The sequence below is a fragment of the Apodemus sylvaticus genome, chromosome 14 (genome assembly GCF_947179515.1).
Source record: "Apodemus sylvaticus chromosome 14, mApoSyl1.1, whole genome shotgun sequence".
Classification (NCBI taxonomy): Eukaryota; Metazoa; Chordata; class Mammalia; order Rodentia; family Muridae; genus Apodemus; species Apodemus sylvaticus.
Genome location: NC_067485.1, coordinates 64974058 through 64993446, shown reverse-complemented (window position 1 = coordinate 64993446; position 19389 = coordinate 64974058). Strand labels below are relative to the sequence as shown.

Below are 19389 nucleotides of genomic sequence, written 5' to 3'. Positions count from 1 at the left end.
ACAATAGTAGTGAAGGACACTACTATTTTGTGGGAAATAGCAGTATGTAATAAAATACTTTTTAAAGGAGTATATGCAAATAAGGAGTTAATGTAAGGTTCCAAAGATATATGCTAGTCTTTTCCACTTTGAAAATCAGATAAAATCAATGTCCCTACACCATTATATGCTTTCTTGTACTTCATATGTTTTTGGAAAGTGCCCTTTGTCTCCAGAGATAGTAAATAGAATTCCATGCTCTATGAACATAAATGTTTCTCAAAATACTGCTATTAAATCTGTTTATCTCAGTAACCTCAGAATCTTTAAAAAGACTATGTTTGAAAAATCTTCAGGAACACTGTGATTCTGACATATCCCAAAATTTGAGACACCAGTTTAACTAAGCTTTTATTGTAGTTGTCTGGAAAAAAAATAAATTCATTAATTAAAATTCAGCTTGTTGATATTTGCATTCTGATTTTATAACATTGAATTCCCCTTTCTTGCTTGTAAATGTTAATAATCATAAATCTACTTTTTTGGAAATGATGCTGTTTGCTTATTCACACAATAGAAATTTCTTTAACATCTATTACAACCATGAAGCCTTGTTATTGAACAATAAACAGTTTCATTACTCTTGGCTTTGATAAACCATTAGATAAATCATTCCATTAATAAATATAATATCAGGTTAGACTTCTGATGGAGATGTCAACCTCAGATGTGCCCTCTACTGGCTATCATTAAAACCCCCATACCTATTTGGATTACCCATGTGTTCTATTGTCTCCAATTTTAATTAAGGATTTAGTTGCCTCCCTTTATAACAGTTGTGATATTCCTCTTGGAATGTAATGCAGGAGAATGGATCTGGAATGGATTAGGTTATTTTTCTCCTCTTTGCAACATTTTGATGTAAGTTCAATATTCTGCTGTCAGAGTAGATAATGGTGGGCATGGGGGCATGGGTTGTTTTCACATGGGAGTTGGTTACCTCATCAAGTGAACTTGTTGGTGCTTTGATGACATTGCTGACCACGTACAGAGGAGAAAATGTTTTGCTTTTAAAAATTTTTATCAGCTGTGCCTAGGGTTCTAGAAACACAGACTCTCACGGTCCATTCTGAAGTGATTAATGAGGCAATCTTTTCAAAGTAGGCACTGCATGGATCATGCCTTTCCTCCCTAAATCTTCTTGATGGCTTTCAAACTCCTCTGAGGGAGCACCACTCAACCCAGTGTCTGCATTATCCAACACAATGGTGATGCAGTTTCAGCCTGCTTCCCTCCCTTGTAAAAGTTCATCCTGCCTCCAGCTCCCTCCCCTTCCCTCTGTCTCCGGCTGTAGGACACAGTTCACTCCTGCCTGAGATTGTGATGACAGCATCTCTGATGTGGCTCGCTTGTGGCCTTAGGGTCTCTGAGGCAGGCAAGAGAAATAACATGATTCATAAATGGGTGAGCAAATGATTTTACAATGAACTGAATGGAAAGCCATGCTTCAATGGGATATTTGACAAGCCTTTTGTAGAATAGCTTGAAGTATCTGATATTGGCACATGTACCTGGAACTGGTGATGGGTCTTTCTTGGTACATATATCATAAATTTAAGTGTGATAGAATGAGGCTTAGCATTGTCAGTGTGCCTAAATCCAGATGCAGAAACTGAAATTTACATATAAATAGTAAAGTAAATCAGTTTACCACAGTCTTCTTTTTTTTAAAAAAACACACACACAATAAGAGGTTAACTAATTGATGGTCTATACAAACTAAAAGAATATTTTAAAATTAATTTTAATTAAGCTTTATGAAGTATTTGACCTATGCGTTAAAAAAAGAAGAAAGTATTCTCTAAACATTTGAAATAATACTGAAAGATGTTGACGGCCTAAAATCTTATATAATCCATGTGTCTAGTAGTCAGCCAGATAATTCCTAACAAAAAGTCATGTCAGGACACTTCACTCTTGATGTGTGTGTTGTGAGGTGGGAGACATATGTCGATCAGCAGAAGTACTTACTGCTGTGCCTTCTCTTCTTTATTCGCGTGCCATCGTCTATAAGTAGGGCACTTGAAAGTTTGTCTCCACGAATTTTGGCTTTCCTTGTGGGGAGATGTGAAAGAAATTATGTCTCTAGAATGAAAACACCTTAATGTGGACTCATTTATTTTAGCAGACAGACAGGACTGGAGTGGGATTGGAATGCGTGATAGTCATTTTGATGTATTGAACTTTGGAAGTGTTTATAGCTAGTTATCATGACATTTGAAGTGGAAAATGTGGAGAGAGATTGAGAGAGAGAGAGAGAGAGAGAGAGAGAGAGAGAGAGAGAGAGAGAGAGAGAGAGAGAGAGAGAGGTTGTGTGTGTGTGTTGTCCTGCATGTATGTGTGTGTATAATTAATTCTCTGCTTTCTCTGTTCAGATGGTAACTACGTTTCATCTCACATTAATTGAAGTAAAACTGCAATAAGGCCATTGCCCATGATTCGATGTTAAATGGAAGGGCTAGTCAGGTTAATTTCACTTGGTAAGAATATAAGGAAAACAAACCAGACCAGAACAACACATCCATTCCTAGCACCTAAATACCTATAGGTTATTGTACTTCCGTAGGCTGAGTACACAGCAGATCACCCACTGTCTCAATAATGCTTGTCTCTAGCTGTGGTGTCTTCCCAAATTACTTTATGCATATTCGTAACCACTGTAACAGCAAATATGAAGCATTGTTTTCTTTTTCTTTTTTTTCTACATTTTTCTGATTCAGTAGTTCTTCATTGTTGGGGTGTAAGTCCCACTAACTTAGCATATTTTATGCCAACTGTGAGCAGTCTGACTTTATGCTGTTCATCCATACATGGATGTCAAATAGTGCAAAATTTAAATAGAGATAACTGTCACCAGATTGGTTTTTCTAAGTTCTCTGCGGTTCTTTATTTCTATTTATTTTTATGTTACTGTTAAGAGAACGTAGGTAGTAGGACAATAAGTTTATTTTCCTATCTTATTCTTTACCTCTTATTCTCCCTTGTGTAAAATTTGGACTCTTGTATCATCTATCTATGCATGCTGTTCATGCAGCCTGGAATCAATGATTTTAGTGTAGTTGTCCCTGGATTTCAGCCATATCCGTCATTTCAATAACTGTAATCTTGGGGTTGTCTGCCATGGGAACTGAGTACTTCTTAGAATTTGGGGGCTCAGTAGCCTTACTGATAAATGGAAAATACAACCCCCCAAAATACCTGCTATGCATACCTTCCTGGAGAGATGAAAATATTACAGGTGTGTACATAAGAATTTGAGTCATCTCTAGGATTACCTAATAATGTCCTGCTATAGTTTGTGTTCATTTGTATATCATAAAATTTGCTCTAAAAATAAAATAGTACCCTGCTCCTGTCTACTCTTTGTAACTATTGGCCAAGATAAATATATAGGATTATGTCTGAAGTATCAGAAATAAAACATTTACTTCAAAAGACTTTAGTATCCACATATTCGCGATTCCTATCAATATGGTAAACAGAAAAATGTAATATACAATATCATCTCCAAAATCTTATACTCTGGTAAGGATTTTTATATTTTAGGAATAGATCACAAAAAAACTAAATCTAATTTTAGTGGAAGTTTTTCCGTTTTCATTTCTTTGTCTTTTTTCATAATGTGATTTTTTTATTAATGCGGTTTATTTACAATGTTAGTTAAAATGCATAATCATAAACATAGACAATCATGCAATTTAATTAGCTGTTTTCTTTCTGGGTAGTGATAACAATATCTAGATATTTTGGCATTTTTGATAATCTTTGAAATCATATTTTAAAACCGCTGCTTTCGTAAATGTTAGTTGAAACTAAAATAGAAATATTTTTCTTTCCACAAATTGTGGGCAAATCTTAAAAAACTCAGTAGCATAAAATAGAATGTTCAGACTATGATAAAACCTGGGAATCCAAAGCCTTCTTAACTAGATTTATACAGATTGATACAGGCTTTCTGTTCTTCAACATAGCCTTCATTTCTGGTTTGCCATTTTCCCAATCTTAGGAATTAAACTAATTGAAAGATGGTTTGTTTTAAATTAAAAAATCATAATTGTACAAAAATTTTTCTTATTAAAATATTTCCTCTATATATTATATTGAATTAATAATAAATGTCATCAGATAAATGGATAAATATGATGGAAGTTGTCTAAAAATATTTAAAACTACTTCATGAATTGAATTCAGTTTTTCTAAGTATAATATTTAAAGTTTAAATGTAAAAAGCAATGAACACATTGGCTTAAAGAATTGTATGCTGTTTATTGTAACTAACAAATAATTCCCAGTCTTACATTTCACAGTTGTACTTGGCATTCAGAAGTACCTGTCTTCCCTTTGATTTCTTTTTTCATAAGGTTTCTTTGTAACCTTATTTGCGAAAAAAAAATCAAAGCTAAGTGTCTTTGTCCATTGCTTTATGGTTCTAAGAATATGTGAAGATTTATTTCATTAAGTATATGAATCAAATGTGAGAAGTAGGATAACTTAGGGAAAATTGCTTTCTCTTGTTGCACTAATCTCTTTGCACCTTTCAAAAGGCTTTAAAATTATACCACTATAATTCTGATCATTTAGTTAATGGAACTCATCTATAAAAAAGAGGTGAGAAAAGTAAAGGAAATTGCACAAAATTTGCAGGGTAGATTCTAATTTTCTTGAGAAATGATCTAATATATCCAAGTAGTCAAGGCTAAAAATTTTAAGCAAAGAAACAAGATTGACTGAATAACAATATGATATAGGGCATACTAGTGTGGGGTGACCTGTCAGGATCTGACAAGGAAGCAGGTTGGAAGCATGGCCCTAGTTTTTATAGCCTTTCTTTGAACTTCTGGAAATACTAAAGATTGTAATGTGTTTTGTTTTGCTCTCTTTTCCAAAATATCATCTGCATGCTTAAATCATTAAAAGAAAAATTCCCAAATTAACTTGTTGTATTTCAAATTGCATCCTTGTCTGAGTGGTGGTATATACCACCATTTCTATCTTGACTGAAATAAAAATTATGTCTTTTTTCAGGATATCCATATAGTATACATTACCGGCCCATTAGTTACTGGGTAGCCCTTGCATCTTGGTTATTAGCTTATTACCATAAGCTTGTATTGTATTTTATGACAGTACCAGACCTCAAGATAAATGGACCTGATAGTTCTGAAAGTAATCAGGTAAAAAGACTTAGTAAGGAAAAATAATTGCTATTATTGATGCTAAGAACTTCAAATATTATGGCCACAGTGCCTGATAAACACTTGGTTAAAGATAGGAAAGACATTTGATTGTAAAGTTCTTTTGTGCAGATAAACTTATGCAGCTGCTTAGGATCTTAGTATGTATTCTCCATAGCCAGGCAGGGAATACTCCATCACTTAGTTCTTGAGTAAAATAAAATATTACTTTCTTTTTGCAAAGCGGTCAGGAACATTATTCAGCTTTGGCTACAGAATCTCAGAAAAAAGTAGCATTCATGTTCAGTTTTGAATCTAAGAACATGCATTGTGCTCTGTCTTCTATCATTAAATGGTCACCCAAGTTAATAGACTTTCCTAAAATCATGTAATTATAAAACTTGAGTTACTGTATTTTGAAAAAAATCAATGATAAACTTTGTGATTGGGTGGGTGGGAGGACAGGGGGAGAGAAGGGGGCATACGGGACTTTCGGGGAGTGGGGGGTGGCTAGAAAAGGGGAAATCATTTGAAATGTAAATAAAAAATATATCAAATAAAAAAATTTTAAACCAAAAAAAAAAAAAAAAGAAACTAAGTTTTATTGGTCAATGGGCAAATCCACCAAAATCTCTTGAGAATATTTAACCTGTAGAAATTTGGTAGTATAGTGATATGATTTATCGGATTTAATCAGATGCAGTTTAAGGATAGAAGGCCATGTGTTGATTAGGATCTGTAGTCATTGGCTGAGTAAGCCTGAGTTCACCAATGAGCCATTATGGATTTTCACTTTACACACTGAGCATGTGATAACAACATGAGATGAGATTGAGTTGATCTGGCAGCCTAAGTTTACGAGATGTCCCTCTGTGATTTGGGCTCAGGGCATTTAGATATCATTTCTGACCCTGGGTTTCTTTATAGCAATAGATTCCATCTGGCCTGTTTTGGTTCAGAAGTTTACATTTTCCCAGGAGGTGTTATTGTCCATGACTGATCTTTGTTCACAGAATCTTTTGTTTCCCTGTCTGGTAGTCATTCCTTTCATGCTTTGGGATTTGGTCCCAGTGCCTGGACTTCATTTTAGAATCAGTCATTCATAGCACAGGAAACACAGGGATTTAAGATGCCTAATGATGAACAGAAATGGAAAGGTAACACATGGTTTTAGTTTTTACTATACTTTGAAGCCAGTAAGTATTATATACATACATACATACATACAAACATACATACATACATACATAATTTTCACAAATAAAATAGAAAACCTGAAAATAGTATGGACTAATATATTGCCGTGAGTGTAATAAAATATATTAATAAGATATTTGGAAACTAGTAGTATAATAGGCTTTTATAGCTAGAGGAACCAAAAAGGCTGTAAGAACATATTGTCTTATGCTGGTGAAGGTCATGATGGTAGAGGTGATTGTCCAAAAATGGCCCTGCTGTTATAGACCTCACAATGCAATTTTGTCTGAAAAAAATACAGTAATCTTCTGGAAACACTGTATCTTTTATTTAATTAACTACTTGTTACCTGATTATTCATTATCTATAGATTGTAACCTCTGTGGAAATGACCCTATTTCTTTAGTCCCTCTAGTGCATCTGAAAGAACAGCAAATGCCCTGAGTTATTAAATAAGTGTACTTTGATGATATGGTGGGAAAACAATCTACATAGTAAATTCAGTGCTGAAATTTACTAACGCAAATGAGAGAGGGCAGCATTATTAGGTAGTTAATAAAAAAATCTCTACCAAGATTATTTTTCAATTTCTTATCAAACATTAAATCTACAGTTTTCCTACTATTGGTAAACCCTGCTACTTCTTGGTGTATGTTTAAACTGTGGTGTCTCATCCCCCGTAACATAGAGGGGCAGGTGTGAGCCTCTCCTCCCCACCTACATTTACATGTGGACTTGTTTGCTTTGTTTCCCTGCTGTCAGTAGTATGTGTTTCTTATGTATTTCACTTTAGATTATTTTATGATGTTCTATCACTAAGCTGTGATACAATTTGATAATTTTACCCTTCAAAAAATTACTCAAAGGCAGATTAGATACCAACTAAGAAAGCCTCAGGAATCATCTTGGATGGTTTTCCTAGCACCTCACATACCTGTACGTACATATCAAAGTGTTTGCCTATAACATGGAATAAGAGTACATTATTAACTATTATTATAATACTAAGTATATGCTATTAAAATCAATGTACAAAACTTCTTAGTTCATAACCGTGGGTGTGGATTTATTCTATTTATCTTTTTCACTTCAATGAATTATTATAAAATTATGAGAGCCTTTATTTTTGAGACAAAGTTTTGTACATCAGGCTAGTTTGAAATTTACCATGTATATCCAAGTCACGTACCAACTTGCGATACCCTTACCTTCCTTTGCAAGTGTTGGGATCAGAGTGTGCACCACCTTATGCAGACATAGAGCTATTTTCAGTTTTACAAATGAAGGCTTTTTGCATATAGAATAATTAAGAATCTATATCTATGAAATTAGCATGTCCATTTGTCATTTTGATTCACAGTAAAGTGATCAGTTATCCAAAGTGTTCAGTGTAAATACTCAGCATATGATTGGATCAAGTCGTTAATAATTACAGTTTTCCAGTCCAATTCGTATTTTATAGTAGTCTTGAGTTGCCAAATGTTGTTCATTCAAAAGGAATTTGTGAAAGGAATGCAATGACAGAAAGGTAGAGGCAGAACATAGAATGTGCTCCTGCCCATAGGCTTTCAGGGTCCTTGCTCGTTCCCACCTCAGACTGAACATTTTGTTCCTTCAGATTGAACTGTTTGTTAATCATAAACATATAGTATGTAGCAGTGTCCATGCTTGAATTTTCAGTATACTCACAAAACATGCACACGTACATTGATACACCTGTGTGTGCGTGTGCGTTCACGCGCACACACACACACACACACACACACACACACACACACACACACACACGAGCTCACACTGTATAAAATAGAGTCACTATTCTGAAACAGTATGTGCCATATGACCCTAAGGCGACCCCAGCTGTGTAGATTCACCACGTGGAACCATAAGATTCAGTGTTAATTCATATTCAGTAAATTTCTTATTAAAATCAAAAGATGCAGAGTTGGCAAAAGGAAAAAGATATGGAATAGTATCATGGAAAACTTGGGTTAACAATTGGTAGTTCATGTCTTTACCAACACATTGTGGAGACACATAAGATGCTGTCAGTCAAGAACGGTCATTAGATATTCCTCTGCCCATCTGAATGACCGAAACACTAAGAGAAACGTAACAAAAGAAAATGCACTTATTTTGGCTCCCGGTTTCAACAGTTATAGTCTAGGATTGCATGGCCCGATTGCTTCTGGACCTATGGGCAGTCAGAACACTACAGTAGAGTAAGATGCTCACCTCCTATTGTCTAGAAGCGAAAGGAGGAGATTGGAGGAGGAGCCAGTGTCAGGCTTGCTGTGTTTACACATTTTTATACAGTGCCTTACCCAAGGGGAAGTAAGCATAAAGTGTATTTAAAGGAGTCACCTTTGAAGAGTTACTAAATATCAGAAGAAACTTGATTCATTTGTAAGGACCATTTGTGAGCTGGAATTGGAGGGAGACATGTAAGGTTTCCTGAAGATTTGGGGTTGGGTTTACATTTATAGAAGGTATGTATTGTAGGTAAAGAGATTTTTGAAAAATTCTCTGTGGTGGGAACAGTTGATGCTCCTGCTAGAATTGGAAGAACACATGGGACAAGACCCGGGAGTATGTTACACTTGGATTGATTGTAAGAAGCACATCTAGAGGCAGCAAGTCTCTTCTGAGGACTTAATAAAATATGACTGCTAGATCTCATTCAAAATCCTTAATCCACCTCAATAAAACATGCTCAGAACTTTATCTTCTGTAGCTACCTTGCTGAATAACTCAAAACCTCCAAATCAACTGCAGTAGTGAGTTCATTATTGACACAACCAAGGGTATAATTTATTTAATAGAATTTTTCTATTCCATCCTGAAATAAATTTAGATTCATAGTCACATGGCAGTCTGCCTTAGCCAAATATTTCTATCCTTTCTCAGGTGCTTCCATCTGGTAAATATGCTTTCTGCATAACTTCAGAATGTTCCTTTAGAGAATTTACAGTGATGGCTTGCTTCATTTATCAAGTGTAGAAGGGAATTGTAGAGATAACTCAGTCAATAAATTACTTGCTACTTAAGTGTGACACCTGAGTTCAGTCCCCAGGACCCACATTAAAAGGTTCACGCAGTGACTCATGACTGTAATCCTAGAATGATAGAGGTGTGGGTAGGAGGATCTCTAGGGAATGCAGGATAGTCTAATCAAACCAGCAAGCTCAAATTCACCTAGAATCTGCCTCAAAAATTATTTAAAGAGCAATTGGGGAAGATACTTAACGTCAGCCTCTCACCTATACTCTCATATCCATACATAACTACATACAAATTTCCACATTCATGCCTTTCTGCACAAGCAAATACATACTTCAACACACATAAAGTAGAGAACATAGAGTATGTTAATAAATATAGTTGTGATGAATTCTAACTTTGTAAGATTCATGTCTAAGCATACAATGTACAGTAGTCAAGAGAAGGAGTTAAGATGTTTTCAATACAACTCTGGGACACTGGCAAAATATTGAAATAAACCTCATTAGAATGTGACATAAAGTAGACTTATCCATTCCAGTATCACTTTCTTCACCTTTACTTTATTTACTTTCTGGTATAGGATGGTTTGTTAGAAAATTGTCTTGTTGAAAAAATAAAAATATCCAACAGATGTAACTTAAAGAATATGTTACTTTATGTTTCCCAGGATACAATCTATCACCGTGAGGGACTTAAAGATGGCAAGAAAAAGAGTTGACAGGTCACATCACACCCTCTGTGCAGAAGCAAAGGGTCCCCACATTGCTTTCCCTTCCCCCACTCCACTCCCCACCCCACTTTTTTAGGTTGGAGGCTTTTCAAGAGAAGGTTACTCTGTGTAGCTCTGGCTGGTCTAGAGCTCACTCTATAGACCAGGATGGTTTCAAACTCAGAAATCTGCCTGCCTCTGCCTCCCAAGTGCTGGGAATAAAGGCATGTACCACCACTGCTTTTCCATTTATAACTAGCCTGAGACCTCAGCCTGTGTGGTTGTCCCACTCACATTAATGAAGTCATCCAATCTAGTCAATTAAGTTTAGATAATCTCTGATGAGTGTATCAAGAGATTTCTTTCCAAAGTGATTGCTAGTGGTAACAAACTAGCTGTAATGGTGATCCTTCACAATAGCATAACAGGGACTTTAGAGAGTCCATAGAACAGTGTGAGGATAATTGGAGGTTTTTATGGCCCTTTCAGGTTAACTTATCATTGGGAGGCTTCATGATGTCTTTTGGAAATATAATAAATTACCTTTTCTAATAACACTATATCTTCTTCCTCAATCTGTAAATGATATCAAAAATGTATTAATATCCACTTGCTTATTGCACATAGCAGTTCAGAAATGTGTGTTTATAAAACATTCTCCCTTTATATCCAAATGGAAGTTATTTAAATAGAACTAATGTTTTTGTGAGCTGAGTAATTACAATGACAAGACATGTCAGAGAAAATTCTTCTGTAAGCTTTGTCATGGGTGGTTTAATTAGGACACAGCAGACAGATCACAGAGAATCTGTTGAGTAAATTGTTGAGCAGTCCTACATATTGTGTGTGTTTTCACTGCAGCTGGGAAGGAAAACATCTTGACCTATAGATCCCTCTGTCTTATCTCTAAATGACTTATTCAGTTGTCAGTTTAAGGAATGATTTAAGATATTCATATGTGTTTTGAAAGCACACATAAAATGAGAATAGGTCAGTCACAGTATAGAGAACTCAACTCTGGCTTTTTCAATTTTCTGTCCTGCATCTCTGGAATGCATCCATTTTGATATATTTCATATTCTCTAAAGTCCATTCAAAAATAAGATCAACATCTAATCTCCTTTCATACTAAGATCTTGAACCATCTAATAACTGAATTATGAACTCAGAAGTGATACATCTATGTGCAAGATTGACTATCCTTGTTCATTTATAATATTATCACAGAAAACATAATTCAGTACTAAATAGCAACCCAACAGGCTTTTACAAGTCCAGACACTAACCTCAGAAAGAATCTCATTACCAAACTTCTCAGGATTTCCTGAGACCTTACTTAGTTTTGGTAAATCCAATCAGAGTGAGCAAAGAATTGTCTTTCCAAGTTTTCAGGTGTGTATTCTAATAAGAGCAAGCCTTTGCCAGCACAGTGCTGGGTGGCTGCAGATTGGTCACTAGACTGTAGGATGGGACCTTCATATACTGTCATGATGAGTGACATATTTCATTGAACCCCACTAATGTGCACAATGAGTACATGACTATAAAAATGGGCTATTTCAAAGTAAGAATAGCAATTTAAAAAATAATCAGAAAACATTGCTAAACAATGAGAAAAAGATGAGGCCAGGACTGTCAGAAGCCCTGACCACAGACGTCATGTGATCACAGAAGCATATTTCAGCTAAGAACGTCTGTTCTTCCTGCTTCCACCCCCAAACCTTGCACAGGAGTGGTTTTGTGTGCTAAACAGATACTTAGAATATTAATTAGGTCTCACCTTAAATGAGAAATATGAACATTACTGCATTTATGTTCTAAAAGGGGATAATGAAGGGGATTTATGAAATAGAATCAATACAAGACCAAACAGTACTGCATGAGAAAACTTTATCACATAAAATACAACTGAAATGGATCAAAAAAAAAAAAGGAGAGGGAAGAAGAAGGAAGGGGCTGAAGGGCAGGAGAATAGTGAGAGAAAGGGATGGGGGAAGGGCAGCGGAACCTTGGCACAGCTTGGCAAAAGTCACTGAGACATACTACCCTACTTGGGAGGCAGATGGACATCTCTGAGATTGACCTAAGCTTCATTCCAGAAGGTTTTGTCTGGCTGTTAGAATATTTTATTGCTTCATTTTGTTGTAAGGGGCCTCATATGTCTTTGATAATGAGGCAGGATATACAAGTGAGCCGAATGCATTGCTTTGGATAGTTCTTCTGCTTAGTGCTATCATTCTTAGAGCCCGACACATACTTCGGAAACAATATTTGCCTTTGCAGGTAAACTATGTCGAGTGTGACCTAAAATACAGGGTAAGAAAAGCAAAGAAAATGTAGAAATTATCCCAGACCCATAAACAGCAACAGATCTGAAAGAATGTCTGCTCCCACCACTTGCCACTTCTGCTTTGTCCCATAAGTCTTGTGCCAGAGAGAAAGCCAGTATTGTATCCTTTACTCGGTTGGTTAGTGAACATTGAAACATTGTCAAGTGGCACTTGGAGGAAGAATGTTTTCAAAACAAATGTTTCTAGAATCATGTCAACAGAACTAATTAGATTTTGTTATTGAACATTCAGTACATGCAGAGGGACTGGGGAATCCTGTGCAATCACTTACAAAGCATTGGAGTCCCATTTGGTATGCAGCTCACCGATATGAGCACAGCCCTGCCTTTTGCTCTTTGGCTCTCAGATTTCTCCTCACACAAATTTGTTGAATTTGGTACCCCTGATTCTTCATAGGGCTCAATAAAGACTGTAAGGTAAGGCTTCTCATAGGATTCCATCCAGCAACGCATCAGATTTGGAAATATCCTCCAAACAAGGCATGTCCAGACATTGTGGTGGATGAAAAATAGTGGAAGTTGTGCCCTATAAGTTTTGAAGTTATAAGTGCCTGATTCAGTGGGATTACACACCTTTAGCTTTCACAAAATGTTCCTGTATTGAGGGGAACATTGCCTCCATGATTAAATCAATGTTCTCTTGGCCCTTCATGAACCCATATCAGGGCAGTTATAAAGGCTACCGATCCCTATCTTTTGGTACTATTTCAGTAGAAGGCTGTTGCTCTCACTTGGAAACTGAATTTTCAGTCCTTATGGTATTCCATCCCCTGCTGACCTACTGAAATGAAAGACTGGGAGTCATGATTAAATCTAATTTTCCCTCCTGTAGTGGTCAGAAGAGCTGGGTCAGCAGGTCCAGACCTTGCAGATGGCTATAAAATACCTTTGTGATTTGATCTCCTTGCTGTCCCATCCATTTCTGTACATGCCCTTCAATGTCAGCTTTTACCATCATGACGAGCTCCCAAGGTGAGGACAGTGCCAATGAACACCCCTGTTTGTAGTGCCTCTTGAGGGTGCTGCTTATCAAATGAGTGAGGCAATGAACCAAGTCTGGCTTGTAAACGACAAGATAGGTTAGACCATTTACGGGAAGAAAATGTCGCTGTGGTTTAAGCCATTCAAGCACATTCAGTACCTTCACAGCCTGGCACTAGCCCTGTGAAGTCAGCATCAGCTCCCAGTCATCTGTCCGTTTATTTTGAAATAAGCTGTAAATGCCATTCTCTCGTACTTTAATTTCTAACTTGCTTTCTCAGAACAGCTCTCCCTCTCTCTCTCTCTCTCTCTCTCTCTCTCTCTCTCTCTCTCTCTCTCTCTCTCTCTTGTGTGTATGCGTGTGTGCATGTTTGCCTGTGTGAGTGTGTGCGTGCGCATGCAGACACACACGGAGAGAAGTAAAATGCCTTTCTGTGATGCCTCATGCTTGGGGACCTTTAGATATCACTTTAGGAATTATGGGTGCATATCGCATGGGTGTACTCTACATATCGCATGGGTGTAGTCTACATATCATATGGGTGTACTCTACATATCGCATGGGTGTACTCTACATATCGCATGGGTGTACTCTACATATCGCATGGGTATACTCTACATATCGCATGGGTGTACTCTACATATCGCATGGGTGTACTCTACAGTGGTATTGTGCTCACCTATCACCCTATCATCTATGCTCATGTCAGTTGGATTCACATAGCTGGGACAGAGCCAAAAGAAGATTAGTTTGAAGCATGGTTCAGAGGTTACACAAATTTCCTCATGTTCTTGGATACTGCATTGTAGTGATAGGGGCATATGTGGTAAAAGTCTGTTCATCTCCTGATACACTAGAAGCAGAAAGATCAAGAAGGGACTTGGTAAAGTATCACCTTCAATCAAAGGCATACCCCAGGTCACCTCCTTCCTCTAGCTAGACTATCAGCTATAGTGCCAAATATCCATGGACAAAGCATTCTATATATAAATGTGGATACATGTTTAACCCTTAACACTCAGATTTCCACACCAACTCTAATATGTGAATAAATTTTTGTCTTATCGTGATAAGTCATACGTGGAGGTAACATACTTGTTTCTTTTTCAGATTGGAAGTATGAAGTTGCAAACGTCTTTCCTCGGAGTGAAGAGGGGGTGGAAGTGAATTCTCAAGCATACAGCCACCGGTGGAAAAGAAATGTGGACCCTTTTAAGGCGGTAGACACAAACAGAGCCAGCATGGGCCAAGATGCTCCAGAGGCCAGAGGCTTCGCCGATCTGCTTCTGGAAGATGCGCAGGACAATAGCACCCAGATTGAGGTAAGTAAATATTCTGGATAATTGATTTCAATCAATTGTTCATTATTTTCTTATAATATAATAGAGACCAAGCTCCACTATATTTCATCATACTCTGTGCCTGCCTTTTGGGATTTGTTGTTAAAGAACATTCATGTGTGTGTGCATGTGCGTCCGTGTGCGTGTGCATGTGTGTGCGTGTGTGTGTGTGTGTGTGTGTGTGTATGTATGTGTGTTTGTATGGATATATATGTGTGTATGTATCTAGTACACACATATACACACACACACATATATATACATATACACATATATACATACACACACATATATATTATATACATATATTATATACATATATTCATATATACAGGAACTAGTCATTGGTTTATTTATACATGAAATAGACAGAAACAGAGGCTGGGAGCAGTGGAGACAAAAATGAAAGAACACAGCATGGCTCTGGAAATCCACTGTTCAGAGGGTCAAATCATCACATGTATTCCAGTGAACATTTTTGCAAACTTACACATCGGTGTGACTTGCAGTAGGTTGTGGTGAATCGAAGATCAGAGTGCTAACAAAGAGGCTTTGCCCAGAAGTGGTTGTTTACTCAAGGTCTTGGTTCACTTAGTCAATAAACTCTTAGTGAGAAATGAGACAAGCATTCCGGGTAAAAGGATCCACTTCTCCAGGGGATGAGTACTGTCTGAACTACTTAGCATGCTGGCATCTTGCATGGTTAACTAACTGTTCAGTTTGGGTCATGGTTCAACGTTTCATGGTATCTAGACTTTCCAGTGCTAATAAGGGCGCATTTTTTGGAAAAAATGAGGTGACTGCTAACTCTTTGGTTTTAAATCATCACCTGTTGTGCTTGAGCCATGAGGTAGGCGAGAAGGGTACTTTAGAATGGTTGAATAAGTGTTACTTTGCAGGACATATTGGAATCAGATTTCAGGGTTGCTTCAAGACCTCACAGGAGGTGCTAGAGTTCTAAGACCCTTAAAATTATAAGTCATAAAAATATGATCTCGATTTGAAATTAATCTAACGAAATCGAGTGTTAACATCTTTCAGCAGAAAGCAAGGACTGTCAAGATGAGAGCAAACTTTGCTTGCTATAGAAATGGGACTGCCTTCCCATCTCTTACCTTTGTTAAAAATATGTTTGTGAATGAGTTTAGTGAACAAAGGAAAGACCTCCACTGTTCTGTGAGTGGAGGCTGTCGGGTAGGAGGCTATGGATCTAACTACAAAGAGCGTGCCTGCTAAACATTACACACAGTGTGTACATATGAGCACATGCTGCTTATGATTTTACTTTTGATTTTGTTACGCATTTTTAATTTGTTTTCTGCTTTGCACCTTAATGGAGGCTGAGAGCAAAAGGTCAGGTGCTTTGAGTTTGTGAAACATAAAAGAGAATACAGGAAACCACCTGCTGGAGACTTCCTTGAGACTTAAGATCAGTCAGGTGCTCAGAGGACATGGGGTCCTACGGTCCTTAGAGTGGCTCTTTGTGTGTGATTTGTGTCCCCAGATTCCTGAACAAACTCAAGGACTTTTTAAAGGCTTTTCTTTTTCTCAGTTTAGTTTAGTGTTTACTGAACACTTTCAGTTTCTTTGTAAAGGGGATGGTGTTCAAATCCAGACTTGCCAGCCTCTTCTGAAACCTGTTCCTTCCTAGTTCATTCTGCAGCCTCCAGTGAAAACGAAGACAAAGGCATTTGTGTCATGCAGTGATGCTGGCCAGGCAGGCCTTGAATACCTATGTGAGGATTGCTAGAATCTCCATCTTTATCATGCTGGAAGGAGACTTGTCTTGGAACTTCATGGCACCTGCCTTACTAGATGTCTTTTTCTTGAGCTGTGTTTATTTTAATATGTTTTGGGTATTTGATGCACTTGATTGGGCATTTAAATCACCCTGATTCATTCCCAGGCACTATTTTGAAAAAAGAATCTATATCTGAAAGTTTTCTGGAACGTTTAAGATTTGCTTATGCTCAACAGATATTTTTGGTCAATGTCACACATCTCCTGCAAGGAAAGCTTGTTTGCATGACTACTTATATAATAATAATAATGATAATAATAATAATAATGAAAGAAACAAGCATTTACAGAATGTCTACTCTTTAGGTGCGTGGAAACCCTGAAAATATATTGCCTATCATTTAGATATAAGCATTTTGTTTATTAAAAAAAGCACATAATATACTTGTCTGTGCCATTTTCCTTTCATTGTTTTTTTTTGTTTGTTTGTTTGTTTGGTTTGGTTTGGTTTGGTTTTTATTGGTTTTTGTTTTTTTGAGACAGGGTTTCTCTGTGTAGCCCTGGCTGTCCTGGAACTCACTCTGTAGACCAGGCTGGCCTCCAATTCAGAAATTCGCCTGCCTCTGCCTCCCCCTTTCATTGTTTCTAAGTCAATAGCAGAGACAAAAGATTGTCAGTCCTGAGTCTAGTGGTGATTGTTAAAATTATGTGCCACTGAGGTAAAACCATTTTCTTTGCTTGTTCTTGCATGTTCGCCTAGTTTTTTTTTTCTATTGTCACGATTACATCTTCCCAAAGAACAAAAACACAAGGAAACGAGAGCACATTAAATACTTTAGCACAAAATACTTTAAAATAAGGGAACATTGTCATTCTCTCAGCTGTATTCTTGGCTGTATGCAAAGACAGATAATGGACTGACGTAAAATTCAGCATTCTAGTTAGAATGTTCCAAGGTACAATTTCGATGACCTTTTCTCTTTTCATCTTTCTACAAAGATAGAAAGATGTTGTGAAATACAATGTACGTCTTAGTGTATAAGCAGATTCTGTTGCTGGGTTGTTGATTTCTCAGAGTTTTTCTTCTTGTATGCCATCGAATCATAGAGAAATACAGTCCTTAGATTCTGCTTTTTAATTTGGTACTCAACTTGAGGTGTCAGTGAGCTGCCTATTAAGTGTGCCATTTTCTTCAGTGGTTTGGGGGAAATGGAATGTGGTAAGACTCTTGGATAAATTAGATTGCATTACCTTGCTTGAGCAGATTTCAGTTACACTGTTTCCTCTGGCATCACAAGGCCAGTCAAAGCAGGCAGAAGATGTGTCTCACCTGGAAGCTGGCTTCACTTTGTTTTCCAGTAAGGAGCTATTCCAGTAAAAGTATCCACCAAGAGAATGGTGCAGGCCTTCCCAGTGTTTGCTGGGTATTAATAAGTTTGTGATGAGTTTACAAAGCTCACTTTCAACAGGTTGTTCCTGCTGCACAGGGCTGGAATCTAATCTTTACTTTAGAAGTATGGGAGAGAACTCATAATGGAGTACGTGTTGGGGGTGAAGTAGAAACCTAGTGCAATGGAAAATCCCTGGAATTTATGAGTGTTACCCTAGTAACGACTCCTAGTAAAGGATACAGAACCTGAATGAGCCACCTTCTGTAACCAGCCAAGACTTCCAGTGGAGCAACTGGGAAAACTATCCAACCATAAAACTTCTGACCTACAATTTGCCTTGCTATAATAGTACTAAGGATAGAGATGGTGCAGAATTTATAGAAGGGAACAACTAATGACTAGTCCAACTTAATACCTACACAGTAAGACGGAGCCCATGCCTGATACTGCCTGGATGGTTAGGAACCAGATGCTGGTTATCCTACAGACTAGGATAAAACCAAACAGAACTGGCAAAAAGAAAAAGAAAAAAGAAGAAGAAGAAGAAAGAAAATAATTCCTAATGATATTTTGCTGTTCTCATAGACTGGACCCTAGCATAATCATTGCCGTAAAGGAACAGATGAAACACCCACAATCAAAAATTAGACAGAGCTGAAGGAAGACCTCAGAAATAGAAGAGAAATGATTATAGGAGCCAGAAGAATCAAGGACACTATCAGATCACAGCCCACAGAGTGAAGTAACGAGTGCTCATAGGAGCCCTCATAGACTGAAGCACCATTTAGGGATACTGTATGAGTCCAACCTAGGTTTGCTGCGTATATAGTATGGTTGTGTAGCTTGTTGGAGTCCCAACAATGGATATAGTTTTTGTTTCTGACTCTTTTGCCTGATTTCGACACCCTTTTTTTTCTATTGGGTTGTCTCCCTCATCCAGCCTTGATATGAGGTATATTCCTAGTCTTATTTTGACTTGTTATGTCAGGTTTGGTTGATTCCCCTGGTAGACCTGCTGTTTTCAGACTGGAAACAGGAGAAAAGTAGGTATAGAAGACTGATGGCTGGTAGCAAGGAATGAGGAGAAACTGTTTTCAGGTTGTGATATATAAGAGAAGAAACACTTAAACAAATTAACTAAAAAATTAGAAACAAGTAGTATTCACAAGGATGATCATTGAATATATATGAATATTCACATAGAAATGGAGATCTACTCTAAATATTACTATCTTAGTTGGTGGTTCTATGGCTGTGATAAAATATCGTGACAGAAAGTAACTTGTGCGCGGGTGTGTGCGTGCGTATGTGTGTGTGCGTGCGTGTGTGTGTGTGTGTGTGTGTGTGTGTGTGTATGTGTGTGTGTGGGGGGAGAGATGCATAATTTTATCTTACACATTTAGGTGCATTCTGTCACTGAGGACAGTCAGGGTAAAAAGTCAAGCAGAGCAGGACCTAGAAGTA

At 37.3% G+C, this 19389-nt stretch overlaps 1 protein-coding gene across 2 annotated transcripts in view; it reads left to right on the top strand.

Annotated features, from left to right (window-relative positions):
* Plxdc2 (plexin domain containing 2) overlaps positions 1 to 19389 on the top strand; it is a 411297-nt gene that overhangs the window by 131535 nt on the left and 260373 nt on the right. For both annotated transcript variants that reach the window (XM_052156655.1, XM_052156654.1), the window contains exon 2: positions 14565 to 14776. In XM_052156655.1, coding sequence (XP_052012615.1) covers positions 14565 to 14776 — 212 coding nt within the window. The remainder of the gene's footprint in view (positions 1 to 14564; positions 14777 to 19389) is intronic.